We start from the raw sequence: 22,752 nt of genomic DNA on the forward strand, positions 1-22,752 counted from the left end.
GGAGCGCGCACGAGGCGAGGCGATACGAGTGTGGAGGAAGCATTACAGCCGAACAGCCGATACGTCTGAGATATAAGATAAGATAGTCGCTATATTGGACTGTGTTGGTTATTATTAGGGCTCGGAAGTTGATGACCTAAAAAAATATGAATAAATGATCTAAAAATGATGGAAAATGACTGCAAAAAATGACCCAACAATTGTCAAATTGTAAAATAAAATAACCTTATTACCTAAAAAATGCAAAAAAAAATGATTTATTTTATATTTTTAAGAAAAACACCTTTTATTTAACATCTTGTTAAAAATTGTTATCTAAATATAAACCATAAATATCCTAAACAAATATTTAAAAAAAAATATAAAAATGATCCTAATTAAAAAATCTAATCAAATTTATTACATTGAACAATAAGTGCATGTTTGATATTTTACATAGTAAATGACCTGCGATTGTACAAAAGTAAATTCTTTTACTTTGAGAAACTTCTTTCTACATCTACAGATGTAATAGGTGCAAATTGAAAATGAGTAATATCAGAAGTATTGAAGTCGTCTGGAAAGTTTTGGTTCAACACTTTTTCACTATTCAAAATTTTTGAAATTGTTGTCACTGTTTTAAAGCCCGTATTTTTATCCAAAACGAATTTTAATTTTTTTTATATCTTGTCCTACTCTATTTTCTGCTTGTTGAATTTTATTTTCTACATCTTGTACAATTTTTATTGTGTGGTAAAGACTAAGCCCAAATGTTTCTAACTGAGTTATAGAATCACTCGATGTTCCAAAATTAGAGTAAATGTATATCAAGTCACTTTTCAAATTACAATCGTCCATGAGATCTTGAGCTATCTCAATCGACGTAGCGTCTTCTCTATTTAAACCAAGTATTAAAGTCTCGAAGTGTTCACAATAATAATTTGCGGCACTTAGCCACGTCCCCCATCTAGTTAATACAGGCTGTGGTGGTAATGAAATATTCGGCGGTGCCTTTTCTCGAAAAAAATGAATACGGGCAGGACACTTTAAAAACATTTTTTTTACGTTAGATATTAATTGATCAACTTTAGGAAAACATTTACGAACTTCTTCTGCAACCCTGTGTAATTCGTGAGCTAAATAGGTGACATGTTCCATTTTTGAGTACATTATTTTTATGCCTTTACCAGCCTTTACCATATAGCGCCATATGGCGCTGCATCACTCGAAAACAGCAAAATATTGTCGTATTTAATCCCTTGAGGCCACAAAAGATGCTTTATCCAATAATTTAGCAATGCTGGTATGATTAGCTTTTTCTAGTTTTTCTAGTGCTTCTGTGTGAAATAAAAATATTTTTCCTGGGCATCTAATTTCTAACGTACCGTAATAATATTCGCGATGTACCGGCCTTCCGCATCTGTGGTTTCGTCGATAGAAATCCACAGTTTTTGATTTTCACAATAATTTTTTATATTTATCATTGTTTCTTCGTAACATTGGGCGACATACGATTTTCTCAATGTCGATTCGACGAGAATACTCTTGCTTGTATATTTTTCCAAAAAGTTACGAAAACAGTCGTTGGATAATTTATTCAACGGAATATTAGCCGACAAAAGCGCTTGACACAAATCATAATTAAATGTACATTTTCTGGATGGTTGTGTCAATAAACTTTGGTTTTTTGATTTTTCAGTTTGTAAATTTTTGCGCTCAATACTGTTACGTCCCAACCGACGTCGATATATACATCAACGCAGAAATGAAATACGTGATGTACTAGGTATGATTAATGTTTATTAACCTAGTACAAAATTACAATGTTATAATATATGATGTAAAAGAGTGGTGTTACGACTCTTTAAGATAGAATTTAAACTGTGAGTGGTGTTACGACCTGACTCTGAATGTCCCTAACCGTCTGAAGAGCTCTTGTCCTGGGCTTCTATATATATGATTGTGTCCTTTGGAGTGGGTGGTTGTAGTAGTGGCTAAGCTCGGTCATGAGACAGAGTTCGGGTCTCGTATTTGGTATGCGGGTCGACTCGTACCCTCGCGTATGGGTGTTGGCTTTCCAGGAAAGATACGTGTGACGACACCTTCTATAGTTTAATTGTTTTCTCTACGCTTTTGCAACGACCTCCGCATGTTATACTATACTAATTGCCTTATTAGTTATAGTGTCAAATATTATTAGAGACGTGCGGCGTGCTGTACATAGTTAATATATGACTACTTAATACGTGGGTACGTAACAATACCATGTATATGCTTTTGACGTGACACGTGTGGTTCCACAGTGAACTTTTTATCTGCGGCAACCTTAACGTCGCATATCTTGCAAAAAAGTATATATCCATCAGTTTAAAAAATATCACTTCCAAATTCTGACACAAACGCACGTAAACGAGCACTAGTCGAAGTTTTATTTTTAGGCATTATTTAATAGAAAAGATTTTAAGACAGGACAATAACACGCTACACGAGACGGTCGAATACTAAATTATATTATACAAAATATAGTGGCTACAAATTACAATACGTTTTATTTAAATATAAATATACTTTAGTCTATAAACTATAAATATACCTTATTTCAAACATTGCGAGTTAAACAGCTCGACCACAACCAGTAATATTTTAGTGTACTTAGTTATTTTTGTAACACTGACAACAATAAGCTATATATAAAAGTTAAAATAAGATATTATATTTTATTTTTATGATTTTATCTCATTTAATGAAAATCAAATTAAGCATTTAATGTATCTACGTATAAGAAAACTTTGCTATATTATAGAAAAATGACATCATTATCGAAAAATAATAATTTAAAATGTAAGAACGTGATAAAATGATATCAATGAGAAATAAAGTCAAAAACATTTTTGTATAGAAAATGCAAAATAAAAATTTCAGATTATTTTATTAGACCATATAAATCGGATGTTTAGCTTGATAGATTAATGACTACATTAATTAAAAAAAAATGCAAAATGCATCAACTTCCGAGCCATAGTTATTATTATAGCTATTAATCGTACATTTATCGTCTTTTATTGTCGTTATCTGTAATAAACTAATAATGTTCGAAATACGATGTACAATTATTTCTCATTTTTGTTTTGCTTGTGAAGTTGAACAGTTGTTAGCGGTGTCGCCGGTATCGGTCAAAAATTATTCAATTTATTCAATAATTAATCCAATAATTCAATATAAAGAGAGATTCAATTTTTTAGTTTTGTTATGTTTTTGGCAAGATATTTTATCAAAAGTTAACCTTGTTAGTAAGTCAATGCAAAGTTCAAAAATGGATATTAGGACAGCGGTTTTACTTTTGGATAACTGTACAAAGTTTTTACAAGATTATAGAATAACTGGACATACAGCAAAAGCTATAAAGTCTGTTAAAAAATTATCTTTACAATTAAATGTTGAACCGAAATTTAGAGTCACTCGTGTAATACGTAGAAAAAAACAATTTGATTACGAATCTAGAGACGAAGCTTCAGAACCCTAAAACCCAAAATTATATTTCAAACAGCATGTATTAAATAACATACTAGACCAAGCAATATCTTCTATTTCTGAACGTTTTGAAAAAATTAAAGAATTTAATGATACTTGGGGATTTTTGTACAGTATAAAAGAAAATAAAAGCCACGAAAATCTATCAAAATCGTGTAAGGATCTACATATTTTAAAGCTTAACGATCAGAATAAAGATAAGACAGAGTGCGATTTGAATGGTATAGATTTGTGTAATGAAATTGAGATTGTAAGATCGTTATAGGTACTCTAAAAAAGATAGCTTTCCATTGGAAATCTTAACATTTATTAATGATAACAAATTACAAGATACCTTACCAAACTTATGGGTCGCTTTAAGAATTATGATGACAATTCCTGTAACTACTGCAAGCTGCGAGAGAAGTTTCAGCAAATTGAAGTTAATAAAAACGTACTTGAGATCAACAATGACAGAAGAACGTCTCAACAATTTGGCATTAATCAGTATAGAAAATGATATAGTTTCTAAATTAGATCTAAACGAAGCAATACAAAATTTTGCTGATTTAAAATCTAGAAAAAAATGTATATTTTAAAAAATTATTATTAATAATATTTATTATATTGTATACGATTAAAGAAATAATCTAAATACATATTAATTATAAAAAAGGTGGATAAGTGGATGTCGCTCTGCTGTACGGTAGGTTACAAGTGGGTCGCTGTAATGGATGGTGTTAAATTTGAATTCAATGATATAATATCATTGTATAAGAAAAACGATTCTGAGCGAAAACGGTCAGTCAGCCTATGATTTTACCAAGTATATTTGATGATATTATTGTGAATAAAGTAATTTAAATATAACCTATTTACGTGGAGCCTTGTTTTAAATTTTCAATCCTTAGCCATAAAAGTTAAAAATTTATAAATTTTTAACTACAAAATAATTAATAAATTATAAATTTGATAAATGTTGTCAAAATTTGAACTTTAAATGCTTATAAAAAAAAATTGTGCCTATGTATTTTTAATATTTTTCAACTGCTATTAGAACGATATATCAGGAGCCTTATATTAAATTTTCACGCTTTTTTACCCAACAAATAAAAATTTATTGATATTTATAGAAAAAAAACTAAAAAAATTGAAAACTGACAATGTCCGTAAACAGCTCAAAAAGAGTCAAAATATTTTCAACATTTTATGGTGTATAGAAAATGCTAATATAAACATTCAGTGAAATTTTCAAGTATCTATAGTCATTCCTTTTTTAATTACAATAAAATAAGAAAATTGTTACATGAGAAATCGAGTAAATATCAAATGTTGTAAAAATATAAATTTCAGACGCTCATAAAAATTTAATTTAAGTTTCTTCTAGACATTTTTTTTTTGATAAAGGTAGACAAACTTATGAGTAATCTTATATTACATTTTCAAATCTTAGATTTGAAAAGAAAAATTTTTATGAATTCTCATCAAAATAATTTGCTATTTTTCGTGATTTTTCCGTATTTTGTCAAAATTTGAACTTTAAATGCTTATAATTAAAAACTGTGACTAAGGATTTTTAATTTTTTTCATCTGCCTTTGAAACAATAACCTAGGAGCCTTCTATTAAATTTTCAAGCTTTTTTACTCAACAGATAAAATTTTATTGATATTTATAGAAAAAAAAACTAAGAAAATTGAAAACTGACAATGGCCGTAAACAGCTCAAAAAGAGTCAAAATATTTTGTAAATTTTATGGTGTATAGAAAATGCAAATATAAACAACCAGTGAAAATTTCATGCATCTACGGTCATTTTTTTTAGAGTTACACCAATAACCAAAATCGATTTTGTTAAAAATCGATTTTGCGTAAAAATTCCCGTTTTTCCTTAATTTTTCTTTTGTTTTTCACATCGCTTTTGAAAACTACTGGGAAATTAAAATTTTGACCTCCCCAATGCACCAACGATATTCACTTTCCCATCGAACAAGATACTGAAGTCGAAAATCGAAGCATTATTTCGACTACTTATCGTGTACACAGAAACAAAAATAAAAAAATAAAAAAAAATAAAAAAAAAATAAAAAAAAAAACACACATCATTGTAAAATCAATACATTCATCGTTTCACTCAGAATCTAAAATAAAAATAAATTGTATCCATATAAGTTTTGCAATCCTTTACCTATCCATTAATATAAGAATTTTAAACAAAATATGTAGGTAAGTATAAAAAGTATAAAATGTATTATTGAGAATTTGATTAAGGGTGCCTTTCAAAAAATTGCACGGGGCGTCAAAATACCTTGGGCCGGCCCTGCTCACAATATACAGAATTTAAGAAAGAATAGATGTACATGTATTCTGTCATTAAATTAAATACATTCTATAATGAAACACGTACTCATAAAATATATCACTCCCCTTCCAAGTAGTTTCTCCGTAGAATGTTTTCAATGTTATAAGGCAAATGTACACAAAATACCGTGGTTATATTATATGAGCGATGAACATTTTGTGAAATTAATGTTATTGAATTATAATAAAAATGTGTTTTACCATTAAATAGTAAACAATATACACTAAATAAAATACTTTTTACTTCATTTTTGTATTTACATATTTTAGATTCTGAGTGAAACGATGAATGTATTGATTTTACAATGATGTGTGTTTTTTTTTTTATTTTTTTTTTTATTTTTTTTATTTTTTTTTTAATTTTTTTTTATTTTTTTATTTTTGTGTCTGTGTACACGATAAGTAGTCGAAATAATGCTTCGATTTTCGACTTCAGTATCTTGTTCGATGGGAAAGTAAATATCGTTGGTGCATTGGGGAGGTCAAAATTTTAATTTCCCAGTAGTTTTCAAAAGCGATGTGAAAAACAAAAGAAAAATTAAGGAAAAACGGGAATTTTTACGCAAAATCGATTTCTAACAAAATCGATTTTGGTTATTGGTGTAACTCTAAAACAAATGACCGTAGATGCATGAAATTTTCACTGGTTGTTTATATTTGCATTTTCTATACACAATACAATTTTGAAAATATTTTGACTCTTTTTGAGCTGTTTACGGCCATTGTCAGTTTTCAATTTTTTTAGTTTTTTTTTCTATAAATATCAATAAAATTTTATCTGTTGAGTAAAAAAGCTTGAAAATTTAATAGAAGGCTCCTAGGTTATTGTTTCAAAGGCAGATGAAAAAAATTAAAAATCCTTAGTCACAGTTTTTAATTATAAGCATTTAAAGTTCAAATTTTGACAAAATATGGAAAAATCACGAAAAATAGCAAATTATTTTGAGTTGAAATTCATAAAAATTTTTCTTTTTAAATCTAAGATTTGAAAATGTAATATAAGATTACTCATAAGTTTGTCTACCTTTATCAAAAAAAAAATGTCTAGAAGAAACTTAAATTAAATTTTTATGAGCGTCTGAAATTTATATTTTTACAACATTTGATATTTACTCGATTTCTCATGTAACAATTTTCTTATTTTATTGTAATTAAAAAACAAATGACTGTAGATACTTGAAAATTTCACTGAATGTTCATATTAGCATTTTCTATACACCATAAAATGTTGAAAATATTTTGACTCTTTTTGAGCTGTTTACGGACATTGTCAGTTTTCAATTTTTTTAGTTTTTTTTTCTATAAATAACAATAAATTTTTATTTGTTGGGTAAAAAAGCGTGAAAATTTAATATAAGGCTCCTGATATATCGTTCTAATAGCAGTTGAAAAATATTAAAAATACATAGGCACAATTTCTTTTTATAAGCATTTAAAGTTCAAATTTTGACAACATTTATCAAATTTATAATTTATTAATTATTTTGTGGTTAAAAATGTATAAAATGTTTAACTTTTATGGCTAAGGATTTAAAATTTAAAACAAGGCTCCACGTAAATAGGTTATATATAAATTACTTTATTCACAATAATATCATCAAATATACTTGGTAATATCATAGGCTGACTGACCGTTTTCGCTCAGAATCGTTTTTCTTATACAATGATATTATATCATTGAATTCAAATTTAACACCATCCATTACAGTGACCCACTTGTAACCTACTGTACAGCAGAGCGACATCCACTTATCCACCTTTTTATTCATTGAGCTTTAGTTTTACCTATAGTCATATAGGTCATATAGTCCTATTGTCATATAGTCTTTCATGCACCTATTATATTATAGACCTCGGTTTTAAAAAAAAAATCTTTTGAAATATATCTAGAAAAATAATTGTTATTGCTATTTTGTACCTATGACATGCCAAAGTATAATATTAGGTACTATAAGTATTTTTGAAGTGAAACTTCTTTTCGAAGATATTTGGGAAAAAAAACCATGTGACAGTTTTTAAGTGCTATAAGTCCCGAACCCTGATTATGATAAATCTAAATAACTTGAGATAATAAATTATATTTAAATATCTTAGTTGGGTAAAATGCTTTCTGAGTGATCATCCTGAAAATGGGTTTAATTTTAATGTGTGGAAACTTACTGATATAATTTAGATTCTGAGTGAGGCTAGTGGTTTTCCAATGGTGTTTATTTTTTTTTTTATCCTATATACAAGATTTCTATCAGAAGGAGTGCTTCGATTTCAACTATAATGTAACGTATATTATAAAGAGCTACCGGTTACAATGAGAATAACTAGCTGGCTCTTGAAACTCGTTATAACTGATTTCTACTGTATATTATTTTTAATAATAACATGTTTATCTTTATTTATAATCATGTTGTTGATTAGGAAGATGCTAAGCCGCCTAGTCCTTCTGCCCCGAAATTGGCTCTTGGAGCATCGTTTCTACAATCAATATCCATTATACATTAAGAAAAAATAAGATAAATATATTTAGTTATAAATTATTTTATAGTGTTGAGTGTCAATACAATTTATTATGAGCTTAATATGTGACCATGGGCGCAACTAGGGGGGGGGAGTGCTTAGCACTCCCAACAGTCCCAACATCAAAATTAGCACTCCCAAATTTTCTGTACCGGTTTTTACAATATCGGTAACAGTAACACTTCTGATTCTATAAATAATAATTAATTAACTGGTAAAATTGATAAATTATTAAAATATTGTTTTTCTAAGTTATTTTAATCTCTAATGGTCAATGGAAACATCAAATGCGTTTATTAAATTGGGTTTATTACATATTAAAATGTACCGTGTACACAATACGTAGAATCAGTAGGTTTTATTTTAATACATTTTTCCTAGATTCCCAACTAACGCTCAACAACCACCGTTAATTGTATATTTGTATCGTCAAATATTATAATGCCAGCAGGCAGCAGTATGTATAGATATCTGATATCGTCGCCACTTGTCACCGCCCCGTTCATATAGGTGTGACGAAAAGAGAGCGAAGAGTGTACTATCGGCATAATACAATAAATTAATTATAGAATGCAATTTAATATGACGTTATCGATTACGGATTTAAAAATTATTTATATACGTCTTGTAAATAATATATTTCCATTTTGGTACAATAATACGGGCCCGTCATGGTATCAATATATGGTATAATATTGTTTTATTTGATTTTGTACTCTCTTGTTAGTTAGTTGGTACTTGATAATATTAATATAGACAGTAGTGAGTAGACACCACATTATAGTTATTTTACATTTGGCTGCGTGTTGCGAGTATATTTTATACACGTAGATTCCTGGGTTTTGGTGCCTTTCGGCTACAACTGCGGACCTCACATTAGCGCTGTGCGCTAGTCGAGAGACGCAGAGGTTCACGGACGGCATGCCGGCCGCGCGTCGTCTGTGGACCATGAGCACCGGGCGCACACCCGTTCCCACCGAAGTCGGGAGAGATAGCGCCCGTACCGTTGGATGGGGCGTTCACGTACCCTTCGCCATCCAGGTGGGATCGCAAGCTATCCTCATTGCTTCCCGTTTTTGGTCACGGGCAACCTCCGGTGCATATAGTCCCACCGGTAGGCTGGGTTGGAGCTGAGGAGAGTTCTCACTCGGCATCTTTCCCCTAGACCTAGCTTGGTCTTTTAACCACAAGGTTAGCTCCTGCTAACAGCCACTCCGAAACCAATCCGCCGTCGTCCGCACCCTGACCGAGGCCAGTCAATTTGGTTGTCAGTTTAGGTCATTCAGCAGTGAATATTTCAATACATATAAGTGGCTTAAATACAGTATTATATGCGATGCAACATTTTGTTATGCTTGTCAGATGTTTGGTAATAAAAATATGGAAGATACTTAGACAACAATAGGATTTAATAACTGGCATAAAGTAGGTTTAAATAATTAATTTGAATAGATTTAATACTTCTAAATGCTCAACTTGTGAGTTAGATTGACTAGGGAAGTTGGAAGTTAAAATCGTACATACATAAATGAATAAAGATTTATTTGATTTTGAAAATTAAATTGTATACTTACTGTGTTATTTTATATAGCTTTCAAAAAGATTGAAGAAACATAATTGTTCTAAGAGCCATTTGACATTTGTTTCAAAACTCGCTCTTAGTATATCAGCTAAAAAGTCTGAAAGTGTACTATCACAACTGTCTGCTGCACATCAAGAAGAAATTAAGCAAAATCGAAACTATATGTGCCATATTATAGATATAGTTTTATACCTCAGTAAACAAGGAATGGCATTTCAAGGCCACTATGAAGAACCTACTTCACTTAATCAAGGTAAGTTTAAAAAATAATATTTTATTACCATTTTTTTGAATACAATTAAATAAAAATATAGAATTCAGTTTTGAGCTTAGCAAAATAAACATTAGCTTACAGTATAGGAATAATTTTTTTCTTGGTGTTAACTTTAGATTTATATTTACTTATTATTTAACTATTTAAAAATAAAAATAAATAATTAATTTTAAGGTAATTTCAAAGAGTTATGCAACATGTATGTAAAATCAGGACCGAGATTTCAAAATATGCATAACCGGCATGTTAATTATACTAGTTGGAAAATCCAGGATGAAATTATTCAATTATGCGCTGATGAAGTTAATGAAATTATTGTAAATGAGGTTTCTTCTGTTGGATTTTTTGCTCTGATGTGTGATGAAGCAAGGTAATTATAATAATATAATCTTGCATGAAGAATTAATATTTAATATTCATTTATTTTTACTAAAAACTTAATGTTTTAGATGCTATAAAGAAGAGCAATTATCTATATATATTAGATACACAGTTGAGTTGAACGGTTTTTAGGGTTTGTTGATGTGTCTAGTAGTCAAAAGGCAGACCAGATTGCAACAACCATATTTGAATTTTTTAAAAACAAAAAAAATAGTCTGCAACATGTAAATATTGTAGCACAGTCATATGACGGTGCCAGTGTAATGTCTGATCACTTAAATGGTGAACAAACTAAAATAAAAGAGCACCATCTAACTGCCGTTTACATACATTGTATGGCACACCGTTTAAATTTAGTTGTTGTGGATGTATGTACAATGTACATCAATTAAGGTATAACATTTAGAATTTTTTATTAAATATATTAACAAAAAGTACAATATTATGTATTTAAATTTTGATTTAGGAGGCTCGTAATGTATTCAATACCCTTGAAGCGGTATATGTTCACTTTTCAAAGCCTACAAACAATATTAAATTATGTGAAGTACAAACTAAATTAGGTTTGAAAAAAGGTTCTATAATGAGGGTTTGCGATACTCGTTGGGTTAATCGTTTTATAAATTGTAAAGCCATCATTGAAAATTATGTTGCTATTGTTTATACACTTAAGATCGAAATTGAGGATCAAGCTGATAAGAACGTGCCTCAAGCAATAGGTAATTGTTATTTTCAACTGTATAAATATAAATATTTTTTTTCTCTTTAATAGTTTAATTATTGAAAACTGTTTATACTAGGAATTCTCACTTCAATAGGAAGAAGTGAATTTATTGTTTTAGTTTTTATTCTCCATGAGGTATTAAGTATAATAAATGTATTAAGCAACCAACTACAGAATATTGATACTACATTAGTAAAATCAGTAAATATTATTAATGGAGTTATATCAACATTTAAAAACCTAAGATCTGATGAGTCGCTTTATTTACCAATACTAGTGCTCAACATGAAACAGTAGATAAGGATATTGCAGTTAATGTTTATTGGGAACAAACAGCTTATATGCGTGTAATTGATCAAATAATAACTAATTAAGGAAAAAGGTTCTCAGCTGAAGCTTACCAGTTAGCAATATAAATAGATAACTTTTTAAGTCTTGATTTTGAAATTGGCATGCTTTTTATAAACTACTATAAAGTAATTATGAATTATAATATTATGAAAATATAAAATTGTGTAACCTTACTGTTCCGTACATACTCCTTAATATTTTATGCAGGACCTTTTAGAAGTATGCATTAATAGTTTAAAGGCAGAAATAATTGTTCTAAAAAACTGTCTACCGACTAATTACAATTTTAAAGACATAAAGAAAATAATAAATAAGAATATTTATCCAAATGTATATAAACTGATTCAAGTTGCAATCACAATACCTGTATCATCAGCTACGTGTGAAAGATCTTTTTCAGCCATGCGAAGAGTGAATAATTGGCTTCAAACAAGCATGGGATAAAATCGATTTACAAATCTAGCTTCAATATGTATTGAAAAAGACATTACAAATAACATTAATAATGAAAAAATTTTAAATAAGTTTGCATTAACTAATAAACTAATAATAGAAAAATAAATTTATTATAATATGAGTATTATTATTTAATACATTTATATTGGGATATGCTGAATTGATATTTTATGTTAGATTATTTAATGATTGTATAAAAACATTAAATTTGTATGTACATAAAATAATTTTGCCAAAAATAAGGTTGGCCCGGGGGGGGGGGGGGGTGGATTCTCGTGTTGTGCTTTAGATTTTAGCATTCCCATACATTTTACCCTAGTTGCGCCCATGTATGTGACTAGTTATATTGTCTATGCAACACTTTATTAGTATATTATGCTGTTTTAAGCTGTTATGTTAAATGTCTAAAATAGTCTATATTAATTTTTTATTTTATTTACTTATTTGTAGAGGTGTTTGGATATCAGTTTTATTAATTCCTTACTTTAATGATAAATTGATAACATTTGTGTTTATTCATGATAATATGTTGAAAAATTATTCAAAATTAATTTTTTTTTCACATGAACTAATACCAATAATTTAAAGAAAAACAAATCCAAGTAATTGGATTTTATTAATTTAAATTTCCACACGAGTACACCTCTATTGATTTGAAATTTAGAGTAAAGCAATTTGCACCATGATATTTAATGTAAAATAAAATATTTATAATTAAGATTTAAATTATATTGTTTAATTTGGATACAATTTTTGTTTTTATAGGTAACTGATATGAATAAGCAAAAGTTTAAAGGATTTATGGTGTTTGGGACAGAAGCATTTTGTCCATTAATTTGAACTGATTGGCAGTTATACTTTAATACAGACACTAGCGATGAAATAATGATTAAAATTAAAGATAGTATTGGTATTCATGTATGGAATTCACATAGTGAACACACAGCTGTTAATATAGGTTCAAAACAGCCATATAGTTTAGTTGCAGAAAAATATTGTCCAATTATGGCACAACTTATGGCAAAGTCTGTATTTTAATTAAATATAAGTAGTAGTAATCAAACAAAAGGAAACCCAGAATTGTCTAATTTTTTTTCTATAGGAAACTTTGTATTATTTTAAGTTAAAATTTAGACGAGATTAGATATTTAAACGAAGGACACTGATTTTAGTTAATTTGTGTAATTTAAAAATATTATAATATTATAATGTAAGCTAAGGTATAATAATATAATCTGATTGACAGACCGTCTCCGCTCAAAATCGTTTTTTCTGTACAATGATATTACATCAAGGCTGCCCAAACCCAGGCCCGTCAACGCATTTGTATTGGCCCGGCAACATTCTATATTATATTGTATTTTAAATTATTATTATTATTTCATTAAATTTTGTAATAATATATATTTATATTTTATATTATATATATAATATATATATTTTGTAATCATTTTGTTGTGTATATATAGATAGCATTAGGACCATGTCACTCGGCGTTTTAACAGGAATCAACCAGTCCCGATAAAACGTGTAACAGTATTATCGGGCTCTCCGGTGACGACCGGTTGCATTTATCCGTATTATTTTATCTATATAGATAAATATAGAAATAGATTATCGTGACTGTTTGTCCGTCGACGTACTACGTAGCTGTTGCACATCGGCTCGGCGATATTAATTAATAAATCGTTCGAAGTCCAGAGTCAGTCGCTCCGTGCCAGCCTTTTGGCTTTTACTACGGTCGTAATCAGTGGTGTAGTGGGGCGTATCGGCGCAACCCATTTGCGCCCGAACCCATTTATCGTAGCCCATTTGCGCCCAAAATCATAGCCCGTATGCGCCCGATTCAGATCAGGTGAAAATTATTTTTTGGGTTACCATTTTTACCGTCAAATGAAGTAGAAGATGCTTATTTTGATTTACAAAACTTAACTCCAGATTTCAATTTGACAAATTTATCCGAATTTTCTGATTATGTATTTAATAACTATATCATTAAAGGATGTCCATTTCCACCATCAATTTGGGCTGAACCTCCAACAGACGCACCTCACACCACAAATTGCGCTGAATCATTTCACAAGCACTTTAACTCACAATTTTATTCACCTCATCCTCCATTGACTAGTGTAATTGAAAATTTAAAACTTATACAAGTAGAATCATGTCTAAAAAAAGGTGGATAAGTGGATGTCACTCTGCTGTACAGTAGGTTACAAGTGGGTCACTGTAATGGATGGTGTTAAATTTGAATTCAATGATATAATATCATTGTATAAGAAAAACGATTCTGAGCGAAAACGGTCAGTCAGCCTATGATTTTACCAAGTATATTTGATGATATTATTGTGAATAAAGTAATTTATAAATAACCTATTTACGTGGAGCCTTGTTTTAAATTTTCAATCCTTAGCCATAAAAGTTAAAAATTTATAAATTTTTAACTACAAAATAATTAATAAATTATAAATTTGATAAATGTTGTCAAAATTTGAACTTTAAATGCTTATAAAAAAAAATTGTGACAAAGGATTTTTAATTTTTTTCATCTGCCTTTGAAACAATAACCTAGGAGCCTTCTATTAAATTTTCAAGCTTTTTTACTCAACAGATAAAATTTTATTGATATTTATAGAAAAAAAAACTAAAAAAATTGAAAACTGACAATGGCCGTAAACAGCTCAAAAAGAGTCAAAATATTTTGTAAATTTTATGGTGTATAGAAAATGCTAATATAAGCATTCAGTCAAAATTTCATGTCCCTACGGTCATTTGTTTTAGAGTTACACCAAAAACCAAAATCGATTTTCTCGAAAACAGATTTTGCGTAAAAATTCCCGTTTTTCCTCAATTTTTCTTTTGTTTTTCACGTCGCTTGTAAAACTACTGGGAAATTTTTACTTTTGACCCCCCAAAGTACCAACTAGATTCACTTTCCTATCAGAAAAGTTACTATTGAAGAAAATCCAAGCACTTTTACTGTCCTAAAAGGTGATGACAGACACAAAAATAAAAAATAAATAAAAAATAAAAAAAAAAACACACATCATTGTAGAATCAAGTAAGTAGTTCAGTAATAACGATATTATTTATATAATACATTTCTAATAGGTTATACAAATTTGAATAACAAAATAATGTCACATTGTTTCATACTTTATATGACTATTTTTAGATTCTGAGTGGAGTGATGAATGTATTGATTTTACAATGATGTGTAAGTTAGTTTTCTTTTAAATTTTTTTTTGTGTCTGTTAATAACTTTTAGGATAGTAAAAGTTAAGATTTTGTTCAACAGTATCTTTTCTGATAGGATAAAGTAAATTTAGTTGGTATTTTGGGGAGTCAAAATTAAAAATTTCTCAGTAGTTTTCAAAAGCGCCCTAAAATTAAAAGAAAATTTTCTTAATTTAAAATAGGGAAAAACGAGAATTTTTCACGCAAAATCGTTTTTCGACAAAATAAATTTTGGTTTTTGGTGTAACTCTAAAACAAATTACCGTAAATACATGAAATTTTGACTGAATATTTATATTAGCATTTCCTATACACTATAACATTTTCAAAATGTTGAGCTGCTTACGGATATTTTAAGTTTCCAATTTATTATATAAATATAAATATGATATTTATTATCCTATAAATATCAATACAATTTTATTTTTTGGGTAAAAAAGCTTGAAAATGTAATAGAAAGCTCCTAATGTATTTTTCATATTAAAAATCCATAGTCACAATTTTTTTTTTATAAGCATTTAAAGTTCAAATATTGACAAAATACGTAAAATTCACGAAAATGTACAAATTATTTTGAGTTAGATATTCCTAAAATTTTTCTTTTTAAATTTAAGATTTGAAAAAGTATATTTCTCATAAGCTTGTCTACTTTTATCAAAAAAAAAAATGTCTACAAGCATGCCAAATCAAATTTTTATGAGCGTTTGAAGTTCATATTATTACAACATTGGATATTCACTCAATTTCTAATGTAACAATTTTCTTATTTTGTTGTAATTCAAAAACGAATAACTATGTAAATAGAAGAAAATTTCATTGAATGTTTATATTTTTATTTTCTATACACCATAAAATGTTGAAAATACTTTAACTTGTTTTGAGCTGTTTACGGACAATTTCAACTTTTAATTTTTTATTTAATTGTTTTTTTTTATGAATATCAATAAAGTTTAATTTGTTTGGCCAAAAAGCGTGAAAATATAACACAAGGCCCTTGATATATTTTTACAAAAGCAAAAAAAAAAAAGGTGGATAAGTGGATGTCGCTCTGCTGTACAGTAGGTTACAAGTGGGTCACTGTAATGGATGGTGTTAAATTTGAATTCAATGATATAATATCATTGTATAAGAAAAACGATTCTGAGCGAAAACGGTCAGTCAGCCTATGATATTACCAAGTATATTTGATGATATTATTGTGAATAAAGTAATTTATATATAACCTATTTATGTGGAGCCTTGTTTTAAATTTTCAATCCTTAGCCATAAAAGTTAAACATTTTATAAATTTTTAACCACAAAATAATTAATAAATTATAAATTTGATAAATGTTGTCAAAATTTGAACTTTAAATGCTTATAAAAAAAAATTGTGCCTATGTATTTTTAATATTTTTCAACTGCTATTAGAACGATATATCAGGAGCCTTATATTAAATTTTCATGCTTTTTTACCCTACAAATAAAAATTTATTGATATTTATAGAAAAAAAAACTAAAAAAATTGAAAACTGACAATGGCCGTAAACAGCTCAAAAAGAGTCAAGTTTATTTGTTTTGAACTGTTTTGAAATATTTTATGGTTTCTAATTTTATTAGTTTTTTTTTCTACGAATCTCAATGAAACTTTATTTGTTAGGTAAAAAAGCTTGAAAATTTAATAAAAGGCTCCTACAATGGTATTTGAAAAATATTAAAAATCTAGTCACGGTTTTCGTTTATAAGCATTTAAAGTTTTAAATTTTTGCATATTATTTTGAGTTAGAAATTCATTAAAAATTTTCCTTTTAAATCTAAGATTTTAAAATGTAATACAAGATTTCTCATAAATTTTTCTACCTTTATCAAAAAAAAAATATCTACAAGAAACTAAAATTAAATTTTTATGAGCGTTTTAAATTAATATTTATACAACATTGTATATTTACTTGATTTCTCATGACGTAACGATTATCTTATTTTATTGTAATTAAAAAACGAATGACTGTAGATACTTGAAATATTCACTGAATGTTAATATTAGCATTTTAAATACACCTTAAAAATAATTTGACTCTTTTTGAGCTGTTTACGGACATTGCCAGTTTTCAATTTTTTTAGTTTTTTTTTCTATTAATATCAATAAAATTTTATAGGCACAATTTTTTTTTATAAGCATTTAAAGTTCAAATTTTGACAAAATTCATCACATTTAAAATTTAATAATAATTTTGTAGTTTATAAAATTTATAAAATGTTCAACTTTTATAATAGCCAAGGATTGAAAATTTAAAACAAGATTCCACGTAAATAGGTTATATATAAATTACTTTATTCACCTTAATATCATCAAATATACTTAGTAATTTCATAGGCTGACTGACCGTTTTCACTCAGAATTGTTTTCTTATACAATGATATTATATCATTGAATTCAAATTCAACACCATCCATTATACAGTGACACACTTGAAACCTACTGTATAGCAGAGCGACATCCACTTTCCCACCTTTATCGTCATAAAGTTGTTTATAACTTCATAAGTTGATTGTTAATTTATGTGATTGTATCTATTTGTTGCTAAATGCTTATAATGAATTGGCCATCAAACTAACCATTTTAATATTACCTATATACGGACATACCGGACAGTAATTATTGATTACCAAGACCTAATACCTACCTATTAAAATGACACCCACTCCAGACTTTTGGTGGTTCAGTGAACCACAAAATGCATGATTAATCCGTCTCTGCTTTACACTACATTACTATTTATTATTAGGTATATCGTATATAGTTTATGGTCTGTACTGTCCCAAATACGAGTAACAATTTGGGCAATTGTGGTTGACAACATTGCACGAGTCCAAGAAGAAAGGAATTAGACAGCATCCAAAAACACATCTAAAAATATATATAATTTTACATAGGTAATTGGTACTTATACAATCAATCAATATCCGCTCATTAAATAAAAATATTTCAACTATGTAGAAATAGTTAAGGAACTTAATAATTATAATAATTTCATCAACTTACAATAAGTATAACAATTATTGTCAATTGGTTTCATAAATAAATTTAAATTTCGGTTCAATGCTCACCCAAAAATACACAATAGTATACAACCCAACCAAGCAGAAGATGTTGCTTTTCTAGAAGTATTGGTAAATATTATCTGGCCACATGAAGTGCATATAGTTCGGGTACTATTTGGGCCAAGCGGTGCTGCACCAGCAGGCGATTGAACCCCTATACAATCACAAAGAAAACAAAAATGAATCCAACTTTATAATATTGTTATAATAATATTGCATGTTATCTAAACATGATTATGGTTGACTAGTTTTAGCAATAATTATTATAATTTGGTTTTAAGTTGATTACTATTATATAAACAATTATAAATTATTACTTATTTTTATAGGTAATAATTTATTATAAGTATTATAAGTATTCTTAGTATTTTTGATACGATGTACTCACATTTCTCTCTATTCCCTATTCTTAAATGATATTATAAAAAACCAATCATATGAGTAAGGCAGTTGCGTCATTTCTAATGAAATTATGAAATAGGCATAGAATTTAAACCTGAATACTCTGGTTGAGGCCAAGGAGGGAGGCTTGGGAACTTGGTAAAAAACTATGATATAGGAACAAACATATTTAACAACATATAAATAAAGCCGGTCAAAATATATAGGTAGGTAGCCCATCTAGTAGAACCTGAAATACACCGCAGAAGGGACTAACATATTGTTATTTGAACTTAACAAAAAAACTAATAGGTACCTCATACATGCATGTATAAATACAGGTGTAAGTATACATTATAACAGTGATCTTGCTTTAAACTTTGCATTTTTATAAATAAGTATTGTAAAATAAGATACACGAAAACAATAAATCATTATTATATATGAATAGCCAGTTAAACAAGCATGCTTTTTACTTACTTTTAATATTTTGTGTAGGAGGTGATGGTGTCATTTTGTTTTACTTTGGTGTTAAAATCAAATTAGTTTCAAGCGTGAAATAAATAGGTAGGTATACCTAGCAACAATATTATATTTAAACATAAAAGTTAAATGTTATGATTTCATGTGAGAAAAAATTTAACAGTCTAAATACTTGAACGTGTGTGATTACAGATTGATAAATAACTATGACAATATCATATATGCAAATATCGGATCGTATTTGAGTGCGTTCGTTGTAATATTATGATTAGGTACTCTGGTTATGGCAAATTGCATCTAGTTTGTACTTTGGTGGGTCAATAGTACCTACTCTTTAATCGGACAAAAAAAAATTACGAATATTGATACAATTTAAATATTATTATTTGTTTTATTAAAATATTTTTTTTTATTTTGGTAATCTTTTGTAGGTTTTATAGGTATCAAAAAAATAGACCGTTTCCGCCTAGAATTATTTTTACCGTATATATAATGATTTATTATTGAATTCAAATTTAACACATAGGTATCCACTACAGATAACAACTTGATAACGACGTAATACTAACTAAATTCAAGCATTTCAAAACGTTGCTCTAAGGAAGTTAATAAATGCACCTCCCTACGTCTCAATCGATATCACTACCTTACTGTTTAGACTTCCAATCTTCAACGACCAAAATTTAACCGGTTACAGATCAGATTGAAAGAATACAAATTAACGTAGGACTGCCTTCACCGTTTAAACCTCAAATCGTCAACGACCATAAATTAACCGGTTACATATCAGATTCGAGGAGTACAGTAGAATATTGTGACTACTGTCCACTCAAACTAAACATATCATTTTACAGGTCGGAAACACTTTTATTAAAATTGTAAAAACAAACATAAATAATTTACTTATTCAAAACATTTAGCCCGTACTACGACTCGCTTCACACGCATAATCGCCGTACCTACGTCCTCGCCGAATCACTCAGCGACAACGGTACTGCCCCATGCATGTACGTGTGGTGGTCTTATATAAGTATATAACATATTTTGTGTCACCTCAGCACATCTTGCTTCCCAGGCCTGACCTATCTTAATATCTAAATTACTAAATTATTTCCCACCTATATTAAATTATATTAAATCGACAACTGTCTGCACTATACGACACCCTGTTGTGGTGTTCAGGTATATTTTAAGTAATGTACGATATTATTTAAACTCCAAGTGGCTTACAACGAGTATAGGACTCTACTTAACGGCACTTAATATGTATTACAAAGTATTGACCACAATCAATATTCGAATGTATTATTAACTATTGTTTACCATACTTGGTTATCACATAATATATTATAATTATGTCTTTTTTAGTGTTTCGTGTTTTAAATCGTAATAAGTATATTTTTTGAATTGTTTTTCAGCTGGACCCTGTCCCAACCGTCAGTAATACGTATAGTAAAATACCACTAAAGCCTAAAGTTCATAATATGAAGGTATTTGTTTGTTTGACATCGTATACAAAATATCGTAAAAAATATAGGTGTTGAGAACAATTTTACTAGTTCGAGATTGGTGTGGCCGGAATAATTTCCCTACAGTAACATAATCATAAAGACTACGGATACGCGATGACACCTTACAAACGGATTTTAATCCGAAATGGCATCGGCGAAGATTGGGAAGTTCTCAAATCCGATCAGGGCGAGTTCTTTGGATGTTCCGCGAGTCAATTTTGGTCGACGTACAACAAGTCACTGGGTCCGGATGTCGATGCGGTCCTTTTCAGACATTATTACAAACGTCCTGAGTACCATAGGCCGCTCAATCAGTTAAGCAAACTGTGGCACTCATCAACTAGAAAACGATTCTGTTTGGCGTAAATTTAATATTTGCGTTCATTAAGTTTACGACTAACTGTCTTGTTTCAAGATTTTAATTTCGTATTTAACGTTCATAAAAATTAATTTGTGAAGTGGAGGTAAATGGTCAAGTTTTATTTATTATTATTATTGTTATTTTTTTGTAATATGGCTACGGCTCACTAAACGTTTTCCTCTCCATTATTTTATCCAAATATTCTGCTGCTCTAGATGCTTGGGTACCTACACTTTGTTTTACTTTTAGTTAAAAGGATATTCTCGTGGCTAATGAACTTACTTTTGGGTTATTATTGATATGGCATTCTCCTCAATAGTTATCCTTACTCGTGAGTAATAAATAATCACCCATGTGTTCTCCACACATGTTCAGCCTACTTCGGTCTTCTCGTTGACACATTTTTGTTATAATGTCTTGCATTTAAAAAAGTCTTTTAACTAAAGTTCAGTTCCTCCAATATTCTGACTCAACATCGACGTAGAGAATATAATATATTCTTCTAAGAATTTTTCTCTCAAACATTTACTTAGTCTTGTTTACTCCACTTTACTTAGGGGCCACGTCTCTGTTAAAAATGGGCGTATCAAGGTCATATTATTATATTATATATATATATCTGTACTTTCAGTTGATTGATACGGATCTCAAGCTAAGTACTTTATCAAGTCCGAAGTCATACTTGTTATCATTTTATATTATGTGCAAATATCCATTTTCAAATCGTTGTCTTGTATTAGAAGGTGGTTAAAATACTTAAATATATTTCCGTCTACATTCGAATTGCTAATTACATCCTTAGTCCTTACCCACTTGACTTTTAAAATAAATAATTAATTATTCAACTATTCAACTGAGTTATAGTCTTTGGACATAGTTAATATAATATTATCGGTAATGCAATTTGCATCACTTATCATTTTGTCATTCATCCTATAGATTTGGATTTTATTGAACACCTAAGCCCGTATTCCACGTCACGCATAAGCGACGCCAATGAATTAAACTGGACGGCTAACTACCGCTGGGACAGTGATGTACCACATCCTTATGATAACTTCATGAAAAATAACTCGCCTCTGCCTCAGGACAGGAAAAATATTACGCTCTAAGTAAGACTAAGCAAGTGGCGTGGTTCATCTTGAACTGCAATCCGAACAGCAATCGTAAGATTTATGCAAATGAACTTGCCAAACATATTACGGTAGACGTGTACGGTGGCTGCGGGACAAACAAATCTCCCCAGACGAAAGAAGCGGAATGCTTTCAGATGCTCAAAAATGATTATAAAATCTATTTGAGTTTTGAAAACTCACCTTGCGTTTACTATGTAACTGAAAAATTTTTCCTTAATGCACTGAGGTGAGTCCAAACTTTCAAAAACTTTTAATAAACTACTATTAGACCTTTTAAACAATTCTAATATAACCCTTATTATATTGTTGATCATTCTCTCATAAGTCACTGTGTGCGTATGAAAAACCTTTACAGTTAACAATCGATCCTCAGTTGACTATAATTATAGTAGTATGATACTAACATTATAATATCTATTTATAAAAGGAAGAGTTA

The 22,752-nt window shown here is 29.0% G+C and overlaps 1 protein-coding gene and 1 pseudogene across 1 annotated transcript; one reads left to right on the forward strand and one right to left on the reverse strand.

Annotated features, from left to right (window-relative positions):
- Window positions 1-18,144: 18,144 nt before the first annotated feature.
- On the reverse strand, window positions 18,145-19,339 carry LOC132948149 (lipopolysaccharide-induced tumor necrosis factor-alpha factor homolog). Its single transcript, XM_061018495.1, has 3 exons — window positions 19,306-19,339; window positions 18,451-18,598; window positions 18,145-18,250 (listed from the first exon to the last, which is right to left on the reverse strand). The coding sequence occupies exons 1-3, from the start codon at window positions 19,337-19,339 to the stop codon at window positions 18,145-18,147; spliced, it is 288 nt and encodes a 95-aa protein (XP_060874478.1).
- A 1,233-nt stretch (window positions 19,340-20,572) lies between these two features.
- LOC132939590 (glycoprotein 3-alpha-L-fucosyltransferase A-like) lies at window positions 20,573-22,546 on the forward strand (annotated as a pseudogene).
- The last annotated feature ends 206 nt before the right edge of the window (window positions 22,547-22,752 follow it).

The sequence above is a fragment of the Metopolophium dirhodum genome, chromosome 1 (assembly GCF_019925205.1).
Source record: "Metopolophium dirhodum isolate CAU chromosome 1, ASM1992520v1, whole genome shotgun sequence".
In the NCBI taxonomy this organism is placed as follows: domain Eukaryota; kingdom Metazoa; phylum Arthropoda; class Insecta; order Hemiptera; family Aphididae; genus Metopolophium; species Metopolophium dirhodum.